Below are 24,645 nucleotides of genomic sequence, written 5' to 3'. Positions count from 1 at the left end.
CTTTCCTGTCTTGTAGCCGCACCTTGAACAGGCCTATTAAGCTTTTCGATTACTCCTTCATTCATCTGTTGAAATGTCCCAGTACCCCTGCTACATTTCAATCAGCAAAATTGCATGCTGCGATGCATATAGCAGTGACACTGTTCGTTTTCTCTTGCGATGGTACGTCGGGTATCTGCTGCTTTTGCGTGCTAGCTTGATCGTACTCGAAACAATAACTTCCGGTACTGTGTAGGGCCCAACGGGCCTTATGGCTATCATTGTAGTATTAGTCATAAGCCAGCCCAAAACTGCAGCAGAATCTCTAATTCCTATTGAACATCTAAATGAGTATTTCGCCACGGCTGCATCTCTATTTGCCAAAGGCCTTGCCGCAGTGATGAAACACCGGTTCCAGTCAGATCACATCTGTTAAGCGCTGTCGGGGGGAGCTAGCACTTGGATGAGTGACCATCCGGTCTGCCGATCGCTGCTGGCAAGCGGGGTGCACTCAGCCAATGTGAGGCAAACTTAGCAGCAACTTGATTGAGAAGTAGCGGCTCCGGACTCGTAAATTGACACACAGGTGGGAGAGCTGACCACAAGGCCCTCCATTTTCGCATCCAGTGACGCCTGTGGGCTGAGGATGACACGGCGTCCGGTCGGTACCGTTGGGCCTTCCTAGGCCTGTTCGGACGGAGTTTAGTTTGAATCTCTATTTGACCAATGCACAAGGATCCAAACCATCGATTCTCTCCAATTCTCAGTGGTTAGTACAAACGAAAAGTGTCATCAGCCGGCAAGCCTTAACAGAATCGGGAGCCAGTTGCGCTATTTCGTTCGGCCGTTGCAGTAATCGACAACACAGCAATGCAAATGATCAATTTCTTGGTCGTTCCATTTCTGCCCATAACAACGGATACTTTTAACCATTCTCTGACTTCTAGCATCTTCTCAATAGCCTGGAAGGAGGGGCCCAAAAAACCACTACTCAAAAAGGAATCTGCCGAAGAGCCCTCTGACTACAGCCCATTTGCATTCCCCCATCTTTATCTAACACTTCAGAATACATCCTTTTCGATCAGTTTACAAATTACTTCACTCAAGTAAGCTTCTGGATGAATACCAATCTGCTTCCTGGAAAAATCACAGCATGGTGACTGTTCTTATCAAAGTGACTGACAATCTATGGAAAAACAAGAGGCAACTGTTTTGTGCTTTTGGGATTACAGCAAAGCTTTCGATACTGCCGACTTTGATATTCTACTTGCTGAACTCAAAGGCCAACACCTTCCTTTGAGTACTGTACAATGGTTCCACTCGCACCTTACATGCCGCCAACAGTGTGTAATAATCGGAACGAAGAGGTCACAGTGGAGGAACGTAGTAGGAGGGATCCCACAAGGAACAGTACTTGGTCCATTACTTTTCTCATTATAAGTTAATGATGTGTCGACTATTATCTCCCGTTGCACATATCATTTATACCCTGACGACCTTCAGCTACACATAATTTTAATCCCGACAAACCCTCATACAGTCATCTAGCACTTAAATGCTGTCTTACTTGCTTCATCATAGTGAGTGAAGAACACGGGTTTGAACCTAAGACATAAGCAGTCTTACTCGCTCAAAAAAAAAAAAAAAAGACTTATTACCCCTCGATTAGAGATTTTCTTCTAACCTTAATCCCTAACAGGCCAGAAGTAAACGTTTCTTCTGTAAAGAATATGGAGATACGTCTGGACCACCATCGTGTAGACTGGACTAAACACACGAATATAGTCTGTAAGAAGGTGTCAGCATCACTTCAGTCACTACAGAAATATAAAAAAGTATTTCCTCTCGAGCTTAAAGAGTAACTCGTAGAGTCGCGAGTACTCCCCCATCCTAGATTGTGGTGATACTATTCTCCGTTGTCTTTTGTACGGGAGTTCACACTGTGTGGGTGTGGCGATGAAAGCTTGTGCACGTTACATTTACTATTTTGACCTCATCACTTTTGCCTATGAACAATTATCGACAGTAGCCGTGGCTGCGTGCCAACAAGTGTAGAGATTATCATAGCTTGTGTTTGCTCTATCGACATCTCAATCATTGCACTCCTTCTTATTTATTTTCTACCTTTACACTACTATCTGAATAACAGAGAGGAAACATTCGTTCTCAACAGAGTAAAATTCACTATTTCACTATGTACCACTGCAGAACGCTGCCTTGCTCGCTAAATAATTTTCTGTATCAGGAACCGGACTTTGGAACAATCTGGCTCAAAATATTGGAGAAATTAAAAACTCTTCAAACTTCAAAAGACAGTTAACGGCCCACCCTATATCACAATATCAATCTCTTCCACAAACTTATCTGCAGCTCACTCTTCCCTCCTCTTGTCTACGCTGTTATTGAAATAATCTCCTTTCCTAACAGCCATCGTCACTTTCGATTTAATACTCTTCCCTTTCATTCCTCTTACCACTTCTTCTAATACTGAACAAGGTATCAAAATTTCTAAACTAATCAGTATCATTTTTAATGTCTAGAATATTTTATTATTATTAGTGTCATTATTTTTAATGTTATTGACAATTTTTACTTTTATTAACTACATAAATTATTATTGTTGCGTTTGTTATGGACTATAATACCTAACCAATAGCATTCTTAATGTCTTGGTTATTTTATCATCATTATTAGTGTTACTGTTGTTGTTATTACCAATTATTAGTTTTATTAATAATCAAATTATTATTGCTGTGACTATTACGTAACGTTTTGTGGGAATTGTTCCTGGAGAGATGTGAGAAGACGTTTTTAAGACACTGTTCGGGCTAAATAGGAAATAAATAAGTATATACATAAATCTTTTCAATGGTTTGTTTAGCTTGGGAGAATAAAAGCAGTCCGATTCCTTTTAATTTTCTGTTTTCTCGTCCAGAAGAATATCTTTATTCCCAGGAAATATAGTTCACTACTTCTTCAGAGATAATATTTATGCTACTAGAGTGACTTGTGAATATTCTTTTTGTTCTTTCTAATCTTTCATACATTCGTTAAAAAAATATGCCCTGTGGGATGTTATCATTCAACATATAAAATACCTTCATTTTCATAGGAAGTATCATTGCTGCATGAATAATAATTTTTAATGCAATATGGGGTTATTCTAAATATTTAAACTTCAAATGGTTCAAATGGCTCTGAGCACTGTGGGACTTAACATCTATGGTCATCAGTCCCCTAGATCTTAGAACTACTTAAACCTAACTAACCTAAGGACATCATACAACACCCACTCATCACGAGGCAGAGAAAATCCCTGACCCCGATTTAAACTTCAAAACTTGTTATTTATTCAAGTACAAATCCAAACTGAGCAAACTTTATACAAATGAAAAGAGAAAGTTTCAAAGATTTTTTATAATGTCTATCAATTTAACAATTTGCCATCAATTAGTTTTTAACAGTTATTTAATAATGAGAAATGTTATAAATGTTCAATGTGGCCACCGTTGGCTCCACGACTAGCATCGACGCGGTAGCCAAGCTCGTCTCACATGTGTGAAAGCGTATCTGCTGTTACTGAGTGCACGGCAGCAGTGATACGGTTTCGCAGATCGTTGAGAGTGGTTGGTAGAGGCGGTATGAAAACATAGCCCCATCAGAAATAGTCGCAGGGTGTGAGATCAGGAGATCTCGGTGGCCAGAAGTGCAGAGCCAGGTCCTCGAGTCCACTGCGACCGATCCAGCACTGAGGAAGGGAGTCATTCAAAAAGCCTTGTACATCACGGTCCCAATGGGGCGGAGCTCCATCCTGTTGGAAAATGTAGTCCTGGGAATCTTCCATAACTCGAGGAAACAGCCATTGTTCCAACATGTCTAGGTACGTGATTCCCATTACAGTTCTTTCTGCAAAGAAAAATGATCCCTAAACCTTTGTAGGGATGCGGCACAGAACACATTGATCTTCGGTGAGTCTCTTTCGTGTTGCAAAGGTGAATGTGGATTTTCCAAACCCCATATGTGAACATTGTGTCTGTCGACTTTTCCACTAACGTGTACTGACGCTTTATCACTAAAAACTACACACTCTAGAAATGTGTCATTGTCCATGTTTGGTAGCACAAAATGCGAGGCGTTTCTTTTGTCATTGGAGTTGAGAGCCCGCACAAGTTGTAATCGGTAGGGCTTGTACAGCAAACGCCGTCTCAGAACTTTCCATACAGTTGGTTCGGATGTTCCAAGTTCTCGACGGGCTCTATTGATAGACTTACTGGGACTGAGCACAGAACTTTTTTGAATCTGTCGGACAACATCCTCTGACACACGCTGCCGACCTGTCCTTTTTCCTTTGCACGCACTTCCAGTCTGTTTAAATTGTTTAAACTAATGGCTAGTGCTTTTGCGAGTTGGGTGGTTGTTTACCGAATTTGGTACGAAATGCCCGCTGCACTGCAATTTGCGAGTCACTTTTCGCAAACTCATGAACGCAAAAAAACCTTGTGCTCCACAGTGGCCATCTCATTCACAACTGACAGTGAAAGGGAATGACGGCCCTGTTGCCGCGCGAACTCTACCGCCCGCTTCGGAAATCGTCACCGCCCACCCGCTGCCGCCCACCATAAGCTTTGAAACTTCCTCTTTTCATTGGTATAAAGCTACTTCGTTTTCGATTTGTACTTTAATACGTACGATTTTTTGAAAATGGATCCATCATTTAGAAAAACTCTGTATAATATACAATTTCTTATCATTATAGTTACAGATGCACATTTATATTATAGCACGTAATGTCAGTATGTGTGAACTTGATCAAGACTAAACTAGAAGTAATGCATCTCAACAAGGCGTATCGTATGATGTGTATTACTTGTTAATTTTTTGAGATTTAAGTACATGTTCAGATGTCTAGCTAGGCAGCTCAGTAAAAAAAATTTACGATGGAATTTTGAAATATATGACAGACGTTGAACGGTGAGACCTTTTCGTGACCGCTGGCTGTCGCGTAATTTGCGGCGTTGTTTGTGGAGCGTCTATGATTGCTGCAGCGAAAAATTTGGAAATATGGGGTAAGGTCTTACGGGACCAAACTACTTAGGTCATCGGTCCCTAAGCCTACACACTAGTTAATCTAACTTAAACTAACTTATGCTATGGACAACACACACCCGTGCGCGATGGAGGACGCGAACGTCCGACCGCGGGAGTCGCACGGACCGTGACAAGGGGCCTAAGACCGCGCGGCTACCCTGCGCGGAGTTGCAGCGACGATTCTGCCGTCGGAATGTTGCGTCGCTCGTGAAACACGAGAGGTTTTCAAGTATTGTAGATAAATAGTTTTGAAATTTATGTTTCCCTTAATGTTGTAATATACAAACAAAATCATCTGGTTACATAGTAAATCATTTTAACATGTATTATATTACTACAACGTCTTCTCACGAGCCGGTCGGAGTGGCCGAGCGGTTCTAGGCGCTTCAGTCTGGAACCGCGCGATCACTACGGTCGCAGGTTCGAATCCTGCCTCGGGCATGGATGTGTGTGATGTCCTTAGGTTAGTTAGGTTTAAGTAGTTCTAAATTCTAGGGGACTGATGACCTCAGAAGTTAAGTCCCATAGTGCTCAGAGCCATTTGAACTATTCTGAATCTTCTCACGAGCAATCCCCGAGGCGGAAAGTACAGCAATGGGAAATGTCCAACTTCTTGTCACACTTCAGTCTCTGGTAAGTTCATCCTCTTCGAATTTTCATCCAGAAATCTGAACGGGGCTATAGTTTACCCTAGAAGAACCAACTTAAGATTATTTTTTCCGACTGCATGTACTGTAGATATATCTTATATCTAATGTGTTCAGCGTCCATGTACTATTCATCAGTTTTTATTCTTGTGCCTTTGGTGTAACTTCTCGTACCCAGACCCTAGAATTTTGTACCATTAAACGCGCAGCCATCCTGTGCTATTCAGAACACAGGTGGTATTACAGTGCTAATGAATCATTATTTGGCATGGATTATTCTAACAACTGTGAAACTTCCAACAACCAGAGAGAGCGCTAAAAATGAATCAGAACAAGCACATGCAGCGTAATGTAGGAACAAAAACGGTTAAGACTGTGAGGAGATGGCATGGACATTGGTCCAACAATGTCTTATGTTCTCCAAATGGAAAGATCAGTACTGTACGAAGGTTAATCTACATCGACATCTACATCCATACTCCGGAAGCCACCCGACGGTGTGTGACGGAGGGTACCCTGAGTACCTCTATCGGTTCTCCTTTCTATTCCAGTCTCGTATTGTTCGTGGAAAGAAGGATTGTCGGTATGCCTCTGTGTGGGCTCTAATCTCTCTGATTTTATCCTCATGGTCTCTTCGCGAGATACACGTAGGAGGGAGCAATATACTGCTTGACTCTTCGGTGAAGGTATGTTCTCGAAACTTTAACAAAAGCCCGTACCGAGCTACTGAGCGTCTCTCCTGCAGAGTCTTCCACTGGAGTTTATCTATCATCTCCGTAACGCTTTCGCGATTACTAAATGATCCTGTAACGAAGCGCGCTGCGCTCCGTTGGATCTTCTCTATCTCTTCTATCAACCCTATCTGGTACGGGTTCCACACTGCTGAGCAGTATTCAAGCAGTGGGCGAACAAGCGTACTGTGACCTACTTCTTTTGTTTTCGGATTGCATTTCCTTAGGATTCTTCCAATTTCCTTAGGATTCTTCTCAGTGTGGCATCTGCTTTACCGACGATCAATTTTATATGATCATTCCATTTTAAATCACTCTTAATGCGTACTCCCAGATAATTTATGGAATTAACTGCTTCCAGTTGCCGACCTGCTATTTTGTAGCTAAATGATAAGGGAACTATCTTTCTATGTATTCGCAGCACATTACACTTGTCTACATTGAGATTCAATTGCCATTCCCTGCACCATGCGTCAATTCGTTGCAGATTCTCCTGCATTTCAGTGCAATTTTCCATTGTTACAACCTCTCGATACACCACAGCATCATCTGCAAAAAGCCTCAGTGAACTTCCGATGTCATACACAAGATCATTTATGTATATTGTGAACAGCAACGGTCCTATGACCCCTGCGGCACATCTGAAATCACTCTTACTTCGGAAGACTTCTCTCCATTGAGAATGACATGGTGCGTTCTGTTATCTAGGAACTCTTCAATCCAATCACACAATTGGTCTGATAGTCCATATGCTCTTACTTTGTTCATTAAACGACTGTGGGGAACTGTATCGAACGCCTTGCGGAAGTGAAGAAACACGGGGTCTACCTGTGAACCCGTGTCTATGGCCCTCTGAGTCTCGTGGACGGATAGCGCGAGCTGGGTTTCACACGACCGTCTTTTTCGAAACCCATGCTGATTCCTACAGAGTAGGAACAGTAAAACGAAGTCATTATGTGAAAGTAGGTAATAGTGTGTGTCGTTGGCGACAGAAAACACAATACCACCATATGAGAAACGAGGCAGAATGGCCTTCTGGAAGTATGTATGTCATAGCTTTGTGCTTTGATAGTGACGAGCATGTCGAAGCAGAGGAGAGAAGAAGGTCATATAAAACAATGGGAGGAAAGTGAACCACGCTATGTGGCCACAGAATGGGATGGCCGCCTTCTCTTACGTATGGCCATAATGGACCACACAGGTCGATGACTCGATGTTGGATCACTGCGGCCTGAATGTTAATGCGACAATGGTTTGACGCAATAAGTTGACAGTTGGACTGGTGGTACGCAAGCAACTGTATAGTCTTTCGTTGACCAGAAACTACAAACATCTTACACTGCAAAGAGCACATTGTTGCTGGAATGCTGAGTGGTAAAAGGCATTTCTTTTTGTCACGTCCGACATCAAACTGTCCTACAGCAACGGGTGCACGGGTTAGTCACAGCCATGATGCTTGCCGCACTTATTTTGATTTGTGTCACCATTCAGTCCTTTCAGAACTCAGAAACGGTCCCTCAGTCGGTAGAGAATTTGTCCAAGAAAGTCAAATGTTTCGAATCCTTGCCCTGCACGCAGTTTTACTCAACCAGGAACTTTCAAATCAGCGCACCACTCTGTTCTAGATAGAAAATTAGTTCTGTAAACACTCCCTAGGCTGCGGCTGTTTTCCATAATACCGTTTTCATTTTTCAGGAGCGCTAGACTCCCTAATTATGCAGGAGAACTTTTGTGAAAGTTTGTATGGTAGGAGATGTACCGGAGGGAGTAAAACTGTGAGGGCCAATCGTGAGCCGTGCTTGGAGAGGGCAGTTGGTAAGAGCGTTTGTCAGTTAATGGCAAAGGTTTCTGGTTCCTGTCCCGATCCGGCACGCAGTTTTAAACTGTCAGAGAGTTTCAGCAGTATATGTACCAGTAACAAATACTGTTACAATACACTACACTTACTCTCAGACATACGCGCGCATTTCTGTATTACTGTACACCATCTTAACGCTTACCATTTCACTCACACAAAATTAACTCACATCAGACTTCTCATACCACATTCCTCGTTCCACTTCACTCAATCTACATCGTTCACTTTATTCTTCTCGATTCAGTTACTCCACTTAATTCATTCGACACTCGTCACGCATTGAACTTACTTTCTCGTCACACGCGACAACTCTTTTTGAACTACATTTCTAAGAGACGTGTCATACTCGATGTTTTTTATCATTGATATGTTTCCACTTACGTTCTTATGTCGACGATACTCTATGTTGATCGCATCTCCATCACAAGGTTTTTAAGTTTGTTTCTTGTATTATAGAAATCACTCACTCCAAAGGCAACATTATATTTTTTTTCGTCGTAATTGTAATTAATTTTGCGTAACTAGTATCTTTAATGCCATCATGTTTGTATACTCCTCATATGTAGTCCTGTTAAAATGTGATGTACTTTGTCAGGCAGCGTGTTATTAAATAGTAAAACACCCAACACCACAATTAGCTTAACGTTTTTGTTTATTTTATTTTATCGATTCTGTGAACATCTACGTGAATTAGTGTTTCGTTCCTCTTCAACTCCATTCCGTAAAACCTGAAACGGGGCTCCTATTTGAGACCGTGACATGTACTTTATTATTTGCTGTAAACAGTTGAAGATAGATAAGGTGTTGTTCCGATAAGAAACTGTATGTGCACGTATGTGGTGGAAGTGGCGTTGTCACTTCGCAATGCAAACTTCAGAAAATTATTGTATATCACTTTAACGCTCATGTTAGCGTTGTATTTTTTCAGCCCACAAGAACATGAGACTGTTCATGTCTCACGGAGGACTGCAGAGCACTCTGGAAGCGACGGCTCGGGGAGTTCCGCTGATCGGGATGCCAGTAATGGCTGAGCAACGTTACAACGTCCAGAGGGTCGTCAAGCACGGTTACGGGATCAGACTGGATCTCACCAACGTAACTGCCCAGTCTGTGGAGTGGGCTGTTTACGAAGTTTTAAATAACCCAAAGTGAGTCATTTTGCAATTTTGTGTGTTCTGAAAACTTTTAGGGGGTAAGGAAACATTTTCTGACTGTGATTTAATTACTACACGGCAGGGAGACAAGTTTAAGTTAATGACTGCAGCTGCAGTTTGTCTGTCGTTTCCTGCTTAGTTACGTATCTAAATGTTCTTTAACCTTTGAAAGGAATCGAATCCATCTGAAGCTGAAATTTAAAGTTACGTGTTCCACTAATTTCCTATAATTATGAACATAATGCATTATTTTGGGATCCTATCCCCCTTCCCCCCCCCCCCCATCTCCCTCCCAATATTAAGTTAAAATGAATTACTAGATGAATCTAAACAGCATAAAGTTGCTAGAAAAAAAGCTGAAAGAAGAACAGTAATCGCCGGCCGCGGTGGTCTAGCGGTTCTAGGCGCTCAGTCCGGACCCGCGCGACTGCTACGGTCGCAGGTTCGAATCCTGCCTCGGGCATGGATGTTTGTGATGTCCGTAGGTTAGTTAGGTTTAAGTAGTTCTAAGTTCTAGGGGACTGATGACCTTAGAAGTCCCATAGTGCTCAGAGCCATTTTTGAGAACAGTAATCTGAAATTCAACTTAATAGTTCTCAGTTGACTCTGACTGTGACTCATTTATCTCTATGGAACACCAAATGTCGTTGTAAACTTCAGTTTCTTAAAATTAAGACGGACAACAATCTGAATGGCATGCGTGGAATAATGAGTATTTCTTTCTCGTGTTAGAAGTATCTCTTCAATGATATTGTCCAGCAACATATTAGTACATAACTTTTACCTGCAGTAAGATTTTGACGCACTTGTTGAAGGTCCTTTAAAGTTATGCTCGTTTCTCCAACTGTCCACACTTCTGTCAGAGTGTGTAGGTGTATATCATGTAGCAACCTTGGGTGCATATGTCAGCAGCGCTACCAACAATCAGACTAGAGGCCACGAAACGATACGAAGTATTAGTCTTTGTCGATTGTTTCCAACCACCCCCACTCCTAGAGGTGGAAGCACTGTCCTACACGTATTTGTTTTAGCTCATATCTCAAACATGTACTGCGTTTGGCTAAAATTGCTCGAGGCGTTTCAAACTTGTGATGGGGCACTGAAAAACTCATACTTACGTATTTTTTCGATACGAGAGATAATCATCAACTTTCAATCATCCCATTCATAATATTAAGCTGCGACTAAGAAATTTGTCCTTTTCTATATATTCATACTTCATTGCGACATGGTATCGTTATATTGAATTTCACTCGTGGAACACCAGCAAAAGGAATATGAGATAAAATTTTTCGTAGCACTAACTGATAGGATCTCTTGTAGTTTGATCGATCACTTATCTTTATAATTGGTTCACACAGTACTGTGTTCAGTACGATGTAACGTGAACCGGAAAAGTAGAATGTGAGGTGCAGAAACAGAATGTAGAAAGTTTCGGGCTATTTGTGTTGAAACGAAACAGTGTACAAACATTGGTATCACAAATCTTCTTAAACATCCAACTTGAACAATGGTTTTTTCTGCTCGATATCGCTTGTTTTTGTGAAGAAAATATCAGAACATTAATTTACGATACACACTCCTATTTGTTACTTCTAAAAAGTAAAATCGTTTGTCTTGAATGTCTGGGAGTCCCCGAAGGGTATTTTCAGACGCCTAATTGCAAAAATATTCTCTATTCTCGGTGCACGCAGACATCTTCCCGCAGCGAAGTACGAGAGCCGTACGCGTATATCCCAAGTTGCGACGTGGCCGCGAACAGAAAAGTGACCCAGAAAGTGTAGAGTAAACTTCTTTATTTCCGTCTGTGATCACAAACTTGTTAGGTCCTTAGACTACCGATTTTGGTCAGCACTAACCATCTTCAGGTCTGGAACAAAGCATTGGAAAAACACAAATACAACTAGTGGATTGTCTACAGGTTAAAACAATAAAATGGGCCATAATGAAAAGTGATACTAACGTACATGTGAAACTTATGCGCATTAAATTTGACGGGGCCTGTTTTTAAAAAAATGTCCTAATAAAATGGAGCCATAGTGGCATCGTCAAAAGATAAAAATCAGCTTAGCATCGTCGCACATACATAAAATACGGTATATACTAGAATCATGGCGTTAGAACGCTACTGTCCATAAGAAATTGCTGTACAGTAGCCACAAAATGTTTGTGCTGCAAGCTCATTAGATGTCGCTACTGTAGGTGTACACTTATTCTTGAGTCATATAATTGTAAGATATGGTACACGCGAGCTAACATCACACAGATGTTCGGACTCACAGGCGGATCTCTTCGTCGAAATGTCTTGGCTCAAACTCGTCTAGGGTTTGAACCGCAAGTGCCGCGTTACATGCCCTAAATTAGACACTTGTGACCCTTTGGTTAAATTGTCTGGCTGATGGCAAGTTTCCTAAACACAAAGTGAATACAACATATAATTACAGTAATAATGATATCGGGAACTAAATTAACTACCCATAAATGATGTAGGCCACATAGTTGCGATTTGTTTAGAAGAATGTTTATTCAGAAAGCAAACTAATAGCCAAAGTGGTCATATTTACAGTTACTGTTAAACTCGAGCGAATATCCATTTGACACTGTTCGATCATTCACACTCTCATCGCGAAACACAAGTCCGATACCCGACCTCGTCATTTACACCAAAAGGTAGAGTTCACACCATGCGCGCGGCTGCTCACAGCTCTGGGACTAAGTCCCGCGATACCACACAACGCGAAATTTTCTAAGTCGTTTCACTTCCTAGCTGCCTAAAGAACGACTGTCTGCTTTCGCGTCTCAATCCGAACTTTGGTGTCTAGACCAGAACTGTCCGCTTTCGCCTCTGCACCAGTAATGTCCTCTGCCCGTCCCCGGCCGCGCTTCCCACGCGCCGAACATACTCGCTCAACTGCCTAGGGCAGTTCCCTTTTCTGAAGTCGTCCATCTGATTGGCTGCAGCTTATTCTACATTATTTTACATTTTAACGTATTTAATTAACCAAAGCTTGATCACTTTCACGTTCTAAATAAAGTAACAGTAATATCCATTGTTAAATTCTTTTACATAAAACCAATACAATTTCCTTCTTAACTTAGAATGTCATGGCTAGTAGCCTTGCACCAATGTGCTTTCTGATAAATAAAGAAAGAACAAAAGTAACTATTCCGCACTAAACTTTACAACAAATGCTGTATTACCTACTGATTTAATAAGGTGACATACTGTCATCTTTTAGTGTGTTTTGTGTGGTGCTTAATTGAAAATACTGATAATTTAAATTTATTATATATTTTAAACAATCGAAGTAACAAAGTTGATATTTACAACATTTCTCATTTCAATGATGCGCTTCTATATGAAATGTCGATCATTAAGATCGATTAAAGCGTTCAGATTTTAGCTTTCAGGTCTTTGTTACAAAACTTTTGAATTTCTCTTCAACAGTGGTTTCATTCCCTGCATTACTACAGAATTAAATAGTTTTCATAAATGTTTCCCTTTAGGGCGAATCTTAGGTCCAACATATTTAACACTGCTACGTGCCTGGCCACAAACGGCTTCTACGGGGTTTCCCTATGACGTAGGTTCCCGTCTGTCTCACTCGCACACTGCAGCGCAATAGAAGCCTGTGAATTTCCCCATCTCGTGGCGAATCTGTGCTCTTTGTGGCACACAGTCGTCGACGACCGGGTTCGTTTCACAATTCCTGAAGACTGACTCTTTCGGACATATAGTTAAATGCGAGCTAAATGTTCGTTAACTCACATATAAAAAGAGCAATACTATTGGTAAGTCTGTAGGAGGCTTACCAGGTGTCTAACTCACTACAGTAATAAAATGCAATGAATTAAGAACACGGCCAAAGTTAGATTGTTAAAAAGGAAATAGGTAAGTGACGCGATTCTGTTGCGCTCCTGAGGCGAATTCTGAATAAAAATGTAATTGACATACTTACGACCAAGCTTTCGGAGTTGACAGAATAATATAAAAATGATGAAACAAATGGGGAAAGAAGCCTAATAAATGAAAACAGACTGTAGAAAGCAATCAGTGCCCTCTGTTGGCGTGATGGCCAAAATGCCACGTAGGCGAGAAGTGGTCAGAGGAACGTAATCGCCAGGGGACACCTCGTACCCTGCGACATGCCATTCGAAGAAAAGCGTTATGAAAGACCGTACGAATCAAGTAGTAGGATTATCTACTTGACAGAGATGTAACTGAAAATATTATCTATCTGAAGATGGGCATAGCAGCCCGAAACCTGTTATGGCACTAAATTAAAACACTGAAAGAGTATTTTTGGTTGGTTGCGTCATTCACCAACTATCATTAACGTCCGCAGTGTTCACGAGAACTGACATGCATTAAATAACAACTCATTATGATTAATTTTGCAGTTTAACGTATTTCTAAGACACTCGTAGAATATTTATAACTTATCTCGTGAATGTACGGAGTGCAAGAAAAAAAAACCATTTGTCTTAAAAGGCATTAAATGGTCTGCCCACTGTTCGGTATCTCGTGCACTGCTATCGTGAAATTCACACATGGTTTCACTGAACTTAATAACATTTATATCACCCTCAGATTCAAGTTTGCTTAAAGCACTTCTTATAACAGTTCTTATAAAGTATGGTATGAATCTGGTTTTTCGTTTTTATGTCATATTCATTGTTAAATCATGAAATGCTTCTCCAACCTCTGAAACTGTAACATGCTGTCCTTCTACCTTCAGTACTGGTGCATCTAAAGTCCGACAATACTCATGCCAACAAAATACATTTAAAATAATTAAGGTTATCCCTGAGCAAATCCAACTCAATAATACCAACTTCAGCTCAAGTATTACTGAAGATCTCGAGCTTGAACGCGTCGAGAAATAGAAAGTGTGAACGCATTCCGTAATACACCGTGCCATGGTATGTTAGGTTAGGGAAGTGAAATTGAAATTATAGATACTTGCTAGAAATACAGAAAGTGATTTGTTGAAACCTCATATCACCGAGAATTTGATTTGATTTCCAAACTCCTAAACACTTAGGTGTCCCGACAGAAACCGATGGAGACAAGGCTTCCGCCTAGCTGCGGGCAGCTGCTCGTTCTCCCACCGGTGGGCATCATAAAAGAATCCGTAGAAAGAAGGATTCGTCAGAATATGGTCATTACAAACGAAGGATACCAGATTAGTGCGACACGCAATCCTTCACTAGCGGTAATCCGACGCAGCATACAAGACGCATCCTGAATGCCCGCCGGCCGGAGTGGCCGAGCGGTTCTAGGCGCTTCAGTCTGGAACCGCGCGACCGCTACGGTCGCAGGTTCGAATCCTGCATCGGGCACGGATGTGTGTGATGTCCTTAGGTTAGTTAGGTTTAAGTAGTTCTAAGATCTAGGGAACTGATGACCTCAGATGTTAAGTCCCATAGTGCTCAGAGCCGTTTTGAACCGAATGCCCTTCACCGCATCCGCTCCCCCCTACCAGTGCAATCTCACACCCTCCCTGCCCGCAGCCAGTGCAGTAATCCGCTCTGTCATCCGTACCTTTGGTCAGAAGTAGCAGCACCTGAGCTAAGGAATTACCATCTCGTGCGTGGGCTGCCATTAAAACCTCAGCACAAACGGCTACGAGTGGCGTGGAGCCGTGTCCGGCAAGCATGAACCCCTGATGAATGGCATCGCATTCAACGATGAATAGTGGTTCTGCACTGCCCCTGATCACCACTGTTGGCGAGAATGACGGTGACCTGTGGTGAGGTCGCTTTCTTCCAGGTTTTTGGAGAGGCACAGCTGTGTTATTTAGGTCACGTTCGGTAGTCGCTTACGGAACTCTGACGGCTCAATGGTGCGTCGCGAATATCGTGCGTCCTCATGTCTTACGTCTCATGCGAAAGCATTGTCGTCCCATTTTTCAACAGGGTAATGCTGTCCCACACATGGCACGGGTCTCTATAAAGTGTCTGCATAATGTTGAGGTTTTCCCGCAGCCAGCAGGGCCCCCAGATCCGTCGCCCAACAAAGCATGTGTGGCATCATCGCGGACGTCAACTCTGCCCAACTACCAGTATCCAAGACATCAAGTTGTAGTCACAACAGCTGTGGGCAAACTTGCCTCAGAAGAGGTTACAGCGGCTTTAAAACACCCTTCTCAACTGAATCAGTGCGTGTATCCAGGTCAGAGGGGTGCAACGCCATACTGATAAGTGGGCTCATGTTGCCAAGTTCTTCATAAATTTACTTCAATTATACAGGGTGGTCCATTGATAGTGACCAGGCCAAATATCTCACGAAATAACCATCAAACGAAAAACTACAAAGAACGAAACTCGTCTAACTTGAAGGGGGAAACCAGATGGCACTATGGTTGGCCCGCTAGATGGAGCTGCCATAGGACAAACGGATATCAACTGCGTTTCTTTAAATAGGAACCCCCATTTTTATTACATATTAGTGTAGTTCGCTTTTTGACAGACGGCGCTGTAATAGTCACAAACGAATTAGTACGTCGTATCACGTTAACAACCCCGTTAGTGCTGACGGTTTTGCTTCGTGATACGTAACCCATGTTAAAATGGACCGTTTACCAATTGCTGAAAACGTCGATATCGTGTTGATGTATGGATGTTGTGATCAAAATGCCCAACGGGCGTGTGCTATGTATGCTGCTCGTTATCCTGGACGATATCATCCAAGTGTCCGGACAGTTCGTCGGATAGTTACGTTAAATAAGGAATCAGGAAGTGTTCAGCCACATGTGAAACGTCAACCACGACCTGCAACAAATGATGATGCCCAAGTAGGTGTTTTAGCTGCTGTCGCGGCTAATCCCTACACCAGTTGCAGCCAAATTGCGTGAGAATCGGGAATCTCAAAAACGTAGGTGTTGAGAATGCTACATCAACGTCGATTGCACCCGTACCGTATTTCTGTGCACCAGGGATTGAATTGCGACGATTTTGAACGTCGTGTACAGTTCTGTAACTGGGCGCAGGAGAAATTACGAGACGATGACAGTTTTTGCACGCGTTCTATTTAGCGACGAAGCGTCACTCACCAACAGCGCTAACGTAAACCGACATAATATGCATTATTGGGCAACGGAAAATCCACGATGGCTGCGATAAGTGGAACATCAGCGACCTTGGCGGGTTAATGTATGGTGCGGCATTATGGGAGGAAGGATAATTGGCCCCCATTTTATCGATGGCAATCCAAACGGTGCAATGTATGCTGATTCCCTTCGTAATGTTCTACCGATGGTACTACAAGATGTTTCACTGCATGACAGAATGACGATGTACTTCCAACAAGATGGATGTTCGACACATAGCTCGCGTACAGTTGAAGCGGTATTGAATAGCATGTTTCATAATAGGTGGATCGGTCGTCGAAGCACCATACCATGGCCCGCACATTCACCGGATCTGACATTCTCGGATTTCTTTCTGTGCGGAAAGTTGAAGGAAATTTGCCATCGTGATCCACCGACAACGCCTGACAACATGCGTCAGCGCATTGTCAGTCCATGTGCGAACATTACGGAAGGCGAACTACTCGCTGTTGAGAGGAATGTCGCTACACGTAATGCCAAATGCATTGAGGTTGACGGACATCATTTAGAGCATTTATTGCATTAATGTGGTATTTACAGGTAATCACGCTGTAACAGCATGCGTTCTCAGAAATGATAAGTTCACAAAGGTACATGTATCACATTGGAACAACCGAAATAAAATGTTCAAACGTACCTACGTTCTGTATTTTAATTTAAAAAACCTACCTGCCCCTCCCGCCGGAGGTTCGAGTCCTCCCTCGGGTATGGGTGTGTGTGCGTGTGTTGTTGTTAGCATAAGTTAGTTTAAGTAGTGTGTAAGTCTAGGGACCGATGACCTAAGCAGTTTGGTCCCTTAGGAATTCACACACATTTGAGCATTTGAACACCGTCAACATCAGAGCTATACAGTTGATTTTGTAACATTCAATTCAAATTCAGTTTTCCGATTAATGGTGCTATGGAACTTCAGAATGTTGAGCTAAGTTGAACAGGTTATATGTGAAAACAGTCAACTTTGTTCATCATTACGCAAATAAAACGAACAGTCGTTTCTTGGGAAACGGAAGTATGATATTGTGTATACCGTGGATTTGAATCAAATTTGCTTAATCACAAAAGGAACGTAGTTGATTTCCTCCTATTAAGAATAGAGAATGTTTTTTGTAAGTGTATTAAAATAATATTACCCGAAGTTTATCATCGATAGTGTGACCTTTTGTTGACATGCCCGTTACAGCTCTTAGGCTATTTTGGTTTTCACGTACATTATATTGTGAGTGTGTGTGATTCCTGTATAACAATTAAACGGTTTTTTCCGGCTGAAAGGAAGAAAGATATTAACTATTTCATCCTACTGATTGCATTTAACTCGAGGTTGACCTAAAACTCCTCCCTCTTAACTTACCTGCTAAACATCGGTAGAGTGAGAGTTCTGGAAGCTAAAATTTTATTGGACGAACAACTGCATATCTCAATTATTCTTACAGTGAATGTCAGTTTGACGTTTGCATCACCTACAACAACTATTATCCAGCCAATCCACCTTAAATCGTCCCGCACTCAAAAATCTATATATTTTATGATCCGGACTGTTTCGAGCAGTTTCTTCACAACGTTGTACTCAGTTAATAGAAAGGCGGAAAGTTGTTCTGTCTACTGAAAGACAGTAACTTCCAGTTGGATTATGTTTTGGTAGATGTCTTTTGAAGTTGAATATCTGATTCATTTCTCTGATCTAGCGTAAAAGATATAGAAAGGAATTTGCTCCTGTAGGAAGGAGTGTTTCTACTGTCTCGCTCAAACAAGAGTGTTAAAATCGAGGAGATATGAGAGACTGTATGCACTGATGAGACAACAGAGCAAACAGTGCGGATGGAAGTCACCATGCTTGTGCGTAGGTAGCTAACAACTGCTGTCCATGAGATGGTGAAATTTTAAACAAACAGACCGTCATCACAGATGTTTAGTATATAACACATTTACATTTATTTTGACAACAATGGTTCGTATTTTGTTTCCCAATTTTTCACCAAACGACAACTCTGAATACTACTTGTATGGGAATCTGTGTCATAAACAATTATGTAAATAGAAATGTGTTCACGTATTTAAATCGTTCTAACAAGTATAAAATTTCTCCTAGCCCCATACAGATTTCTAACCCCTTACAGACACTTCTGAAAAACGGTGATTATGATATTTTAATAGCTATGAAAACACTTGGAAGATTTAAAACGGAAGACATGGAGTGCATGCAATAAATAACAGAAGGAGGTAGCAATAGTTATTCAATAATGTAGTAGTAATGACGTGAACTACTTACGCACCAGTTATGTATTGCATGTGCCCTATGTTTTTTATTCTAAATCTTACGAGTATTTTCGAAGCTATTAAAAATTCACGATCATAACTTCTCAATACTGTCTATATTGAGTTAGAATGCTATATGGGGCAAGGAGCAAATATTTTGAATATTTTAGTCTGATTTGAAAGCTTTTTATTTAAATAATTATTTTCTCAGTCGTACACTTGTGTGTATGAAGTTTTTCAGTCGTTTTCAGACATTTTGATGAGACTGCGACAGAGATATGGAGTAAATTTAAGGCTTATTTCAGTTTTTCTTCGTCTGACTCTACCAATTTATTGTTTTATGCATAGCTCGCGAAAAGGTCGTAAAGGTAAATATTAGAAATATTTGTGATGACACAGATGCTTACCAGGAATCGTTATTCCGACGAACCATTAACGGCTGGAACAGGGAAACGGAGACTGGCAGTGGTACACAAAGTACCCTCCGTCATACACCAGACAAGAAAGCGAGGATGTATTCCATTATCATCGTGTTCTGGCCAATATTGAAAGTTTCAATTGTATAGCTCATTGGGAAGTTAGTTTTAACTGGCTGCAATATTGGAACCGAACAGACAGACAAATGAGAAGGCCTGCTCTCATATGATCGAAACCATATTCTAATACGCTACTGGCCATTAAAATTGCTACACCACCAAGATGACGTGCTACAGATGCGAAATTTAACCGACAGGAAGAAGATGCTGTGATATGCAAATGATTAGCTTTTCAGAGCATTCACACAAGGTTGGCGCCGGTGGCGACGCCTACAACATGCTGACATGAGGAAAGTTTCCAACCGATTTCTCATATACAAACAGAAGTTGACCGGCGTTGCCTGGTGAAACATCGTTGTGATGCCTCGTGTAAGGAGGAGAAATGCGTACCATCACGTTTCCGACTTTCATAAAGGTCGGATTCTAGCCTATCGCGATTGCGGTTTATCGTATCGTGACATTGCTGCTCGCGTTGGTCGAGATCCAATGACTGTTAGCAGAATATGGAATCGGTGGATTCAGGAGGGTAATACGGAACGCCGTGCTGGATCCCAACGGCCTCGTATCACTAGCGGTCGAGATGACAGGCATCTTATCCGCATTGCTGTAACGGATCGTGCAGCCACGTCTCGATCCCTGAGTCAACAGATGAGGACGTTTGCAAGACAACAGCCATCTGCAAGAACAGTTCGACGACGTTTACAGCAGCATGGACTATCAGCTCGGAGACCATGGCTGCGGTTACCCTTGACGCTGCATCACAGACAGGAGCGCCTGTGATGGTGTACTCAACGACGAACCTAGGTGCACAAATGGCGAAACGTCATTTTTTCGGATGAATCCAGGTTCTGTTTACAGCATCATGATGGTCGCATCCGTGTTTGGCGACATCGCGGTGAACGCACATTGGAAGCGTGTGTTCGTCATCGCCATACTGGCGTATCACCTGACGTGGTGGTACGGGATGCCATTTAGTTACACGTCTCGGTCACCTCCTGTTCGACATTGACGGCACTTTGAACAGTGGACGTTACATTTCAGATTGTTACCCTTCATTCAATCCCTGCGAAACCCTACATTTCAGCAGGATAACGCACGACCGCATGTTGCAGGTCCTGTACGGGCCTTTCTGGATACAGAAGATGTTCGACTGCTGCGCTGGCCAGCACATTCTCCAGATCTCTCACCAATTAAAAACGTTTGGTCAATGGTGGCCGAGCAACTGGCTCGTCACAATACGCCAGTCGCTACTACTGTGGTATCGTGTTGAAGCTGCATGGGCAGCTGTACCTGTACACGCCATCCAAGCTCTGTGTGACTCAATGCCCAAGCGTATCAAGGTCGTTATTACGGCCAGAGGTGTTTGTTCTGGGTACTGATTTCTAAGGATCTATGCACCCAAATTGCGTGAAAATGTAATCATAGTTCATTTCTAGTATATTTGTCCGATGAACACCTGTTTATCATCTGCATTTTTTCTCTGTGTAGCAAATTTAATGGCCAGTAGTGTACTACCAACACAATAGACAAGTTCGCGGTGCATGCGAAATGTCAGGCATAAGAAAACTTTTTCACCCCTACCAATAACCGAACACACTAACAAGAAAGGAATTTAATACTGCATTTCCATCCAGTTAGGCGCTGTCTTTAAAATTTCAAATCTCCAGCTCACCAGGAAGTTAGTTTAAAATCAACAGCAAAATTTATTCGGAAAATACAGGCAGAAATAAAATGATATCCATCTCCTCTTTCCCCCTCTGTAAACTCATCCATGACCCTCCACTCATATACCAACTGGGATGCGTTCTTATACTACCTGCATAACACGCTGGGCCTGTAGGACAGCGAAGTTGTCAGGCACTACAATCTTTTTTTTTTTTTTTTTTTTTTTTTTGCCCCCACCTCCACCCCTACCACCTGCACCGACAAAAAAATGAGTTAACGTTGCATTGTCACTCAGTTCCGAACTATGTCTATAATTTCAAGTGTTCAGCACATGGGGAAGTTAGTTTAAAATCAGTCGTAAAATTCATACCTAATAGAACTTGGTAAAATCTGTAGAATCGATGTAAATGTCGATTCTCCCTAACAAATTTTGTAAGCCTTCGTAGTTATTGCATAGAACATGTCTCTGTTTGCAGATACCGCGAGAAGGCGGAGCAGCGGTCCCGCCTGTTCTGGGACCGCCCAGAGAGCCCTGTGGAGACGGCAGTCCACTGGACAGAGTACGTGTTGAGGCACCGGGGCGCCCCCCACCTGCGCAGCGCCGCCCTCCACCTCAGCTGGTACCAGTACCTCCTGCTGGACGTCGCTGCCCTGCTGCTGTCTGGAGCGCTCCTAGTTCTCACAATCGCTGTCGTGGCAGTCAGGACACTCTACAGGCTAATCACAGCAAAGACGTCTCCACCACATGAACAAAAGAGAAAGAAGACCACGAAAAAAGAATGAAGAAGATATGAGAAGCTAGCTGCGCTGTACATGAAAGATTTGAAACTGAACCCAAGTGATTGACAGTGCAATGGCATCACGTTCACCACGGATTGCCTGACATATAATAATTAGTGTTGCCTCGGATCGCATCGATTTTTGTCCTGTCCTATCCGACAAGTTGTATTACAGTCTGAACGATATTCTGCAGCTACAGTGCTGATATCTCTACTTACTAGTCATTCCTGAGAATGGTGCCTATTACCAGATGGGAAGCAATGGACTTTTCCAGCCAATGGGGCGTTTAACTGCTTTATTCTGTCATTAACTGTAGCATAAATAAGATACAGGACCCCGCTTGATAACGGTGAATACAGCATAAATATAGAGGTAGCAACGTTTCACTGTGGAATACATAATGTGCCACAAATTATAGTAGTTAAGATAAGTGATCATGCCAAAATACCAGATGTAAAGCTTTGGGGTTTCCATTGATATTTGAGTCTTATGCTTTCAGTCAAATTGGTTTCTCCTTCTGCCATTACTCAAGTTAATTAGAGAGTGCTAGATTCTTATTTGGAGCTCTTAGTGGAAAGTGCGACGCACGGTCTCGGTATCAGTTCCTCCTGCTGTTTCCTGGAGCGCTTCTAGTGCTTATAATCGATTAGTGGCTGTTAGGGCAGAAGATTTCTCCGTCACACGAACAGACGAAAAGAAAATCACGACAAAGGAATGAAAAAGATGTGAGAAGGTAGCTGCGCTGTCCCTGAAGGTTCGAAAACTGTTCGTTGACGCCCTTCCCTTCACCATGGATTGCATTGCAAAAGATCATTACTGGTGCCTCTAGTCACATCGAACGTTTTCCGGGGCTAATCTCTGATCGATATTCTGCAGCGACAATGTTGGTATTTCTACATTCTAGTGCTTCACCAGAAAGGTATTAGAAATGGATGGGAAGCAATGAAATTCTCAAGCCACTGATGTATTGATCAGCGAAATTCGTTAACTGTTAGAATAATAAGTCACAAAGCCCTGTGAAACTGGTCCTAAATTTATTCGATTCTTCTGATAAGTCACGAAGAAAAAGATTAGTTTTACGGTATTACCAATAACTAATTTCAACAGAAACTAAAATGACAGCGGATTCATATCAAAATAAATACTGTATATCTGCGACATACAACATTAAATGCGGAGGCTGCAACAAACAATGTGTGGGACAAAGGGGTTACGAATTTAACATAAGATTCTTACAATGTATCTCACGGGCAGCATGTGCCAAGTCTACTTTTCGTTTACACGTCCTCAATAACTATCATTTCGTTGTTGATGTTGAGGAAACTTTACATGCAGCTCCAAAAAGTGTACTGCTGAATACCTTACAAGAAATAGAAATCTGCAGTGATGGCAAGAATAACAAACAAACAGACTTGGGAGAAAAACATTTTTACGATTTATTTTCTGATCAACTTTCAAATTAATATTTTCAGTTTTGGGCTGATACCAAACTACTGTTTTGCTCATTGTCCATCCCCTTTGCCCTCGCGGCTATAGCTACTTGACTATCATAGAATTCAGTTTTGTATGTAGATCATACATACACATTTTGTAACATTTTTATGAGGTTCTTCATGTCACCATGATGGTTGGAATATAAAAGACAGCCCGCATCTCGTGGTCGTGCGGTAGCGTTCTCGCATCCCACGCCCGGGTTCCCGGGTTCGATTCCCGGCGGGGTCAGGGATTTTCTCTGCCTCGTGATGGCTGGGTGTAGTGTGCTGTCCTTAGGTTAGTTAGGTTTAAGTAGTTTTAAGTTATAGGGGACTGATGACCATAGATGTAAAGTCCCATAGTGCTCAGAGCCATTTGAACCATTTTTATAGAAGACATTAATACAGTACATCAAAATGGCTGCGTCACAGAGTCGTAGTGGAAGCTTGTGGCACCCAGCGGTCTGAGGATCGCATATCAGTGGAGCAAATGAATACGTATCAGATGCATGGTAGCTGAAAAATTAATTCGTGGGTGTCGACGATTAGCAATAGCTACAATCATCTCCATGGAAATTACACTGTTCATTCAAGACATCTTCAGTCAGCTATCGTCGATGCACATCACATTGGAGATTGGCTTTCATTCTTGTTAAGACCAGCAAAGGGAAGATGTTTAGCTGACACTACCGCTGATTACTTTGCCGTGGTAACCACAACACAACATTTTATACATTTGTGCATCAGTTTACGTTGTACTCGCCACTCAAACAGCTGCTATCGATATCCGTGGAAACCATGGCGTCCATTCTCACCAAAGCCAACACAGCAAAAATTTCTTGCCTAGGCCACTTTAGACTGACGTCATCATGATGACCAGTATACAAGATTCTGGATATCTGTGACTCAACATTTCCTGACATTCGTCAATGCTGAATGTGTGTGTTCAACGCTGAGAGGTTGCGCAATAACATTCAGTAAATCAATAGCTATTGAAATATATTACGCTCTACCTGAGATATATTTCCAGTCCATGTGTACTATTGACAATATCCTTACCAGTCTCTCAAACGCTTTGTTGTAGTATAGCCTCTGGGTTCCTTTGTGTACGTTGTTCGTTGTTGTGTTTAAAATGTGCTCAAAACGAGAAGAAAGATCATATTAGTTAGTGTAAGAATCATGGGCAGCACTGTGAGATGTTAAGAAACATAATACAAAAGCTGGAAAACTAAGAATGTTTCTCAAGAGCTGTAGCTCACGAAATGTAGGAAACAGTATGCTATAGCTTTTAAAGAATTTAATTCTTGAAGAACAAATATCAGGACGGAAGTTCAATGAATCCACAGAAAAGGGGTGCAGGCACTAAAGGA

General features: G+C 42.0%; 1 protein-coding gene across 1 annotated transcript in view; it reads left to right on the top strand.

The window, feature by feature from the left end:
• The window catches only part of LOC124711901 (UDP-glycosyltransferase UGT5-like), a 40,152-nt gene extending 16,724 nt beyond the window's left edge, over positions 1 to 23,428 (top strand). Inside the window, exons 3-4 of the mRNA XM_047242151.1 lie at positions 9,232 to 9,451; positions 21,500 to 23,428. Of these exons, the coding sequence (XP_047098107.1) occupies positions 9,232 to 9,451; positions 21,500 to 21,806 (527 nt within the window). The 3' untranslated portion in view covers positions 21,807 to 23,428. The remainder of the gene's footprint in view (positions 1 to 9,231; positions 9,452 to 21,499) is intronic.
• Positions 23,429 to 24,645: the final 1,217 nt, after the last annotated feature.

The sequence above is a fragment of the Schistocerca piceifrons genome, chromosome 8 (assembly GCF_021461385.2).
Source record: "Schistocerca piceifrons isolate TAMUIC-IGC-003096 chromosome 8, iqSchPice1.1, whole genome shotgun sequence".
NCBI lineage: Eukaryota > Metazoa > Arthropoda > Insecta > Orthoptera > Acrididae > Schistocerca > Schistocerca piceifrons.
Note: the sequence above shows the minus strand (reverse complement) of the source record. Positions and strands in the feature narration are given on the sequence as shown.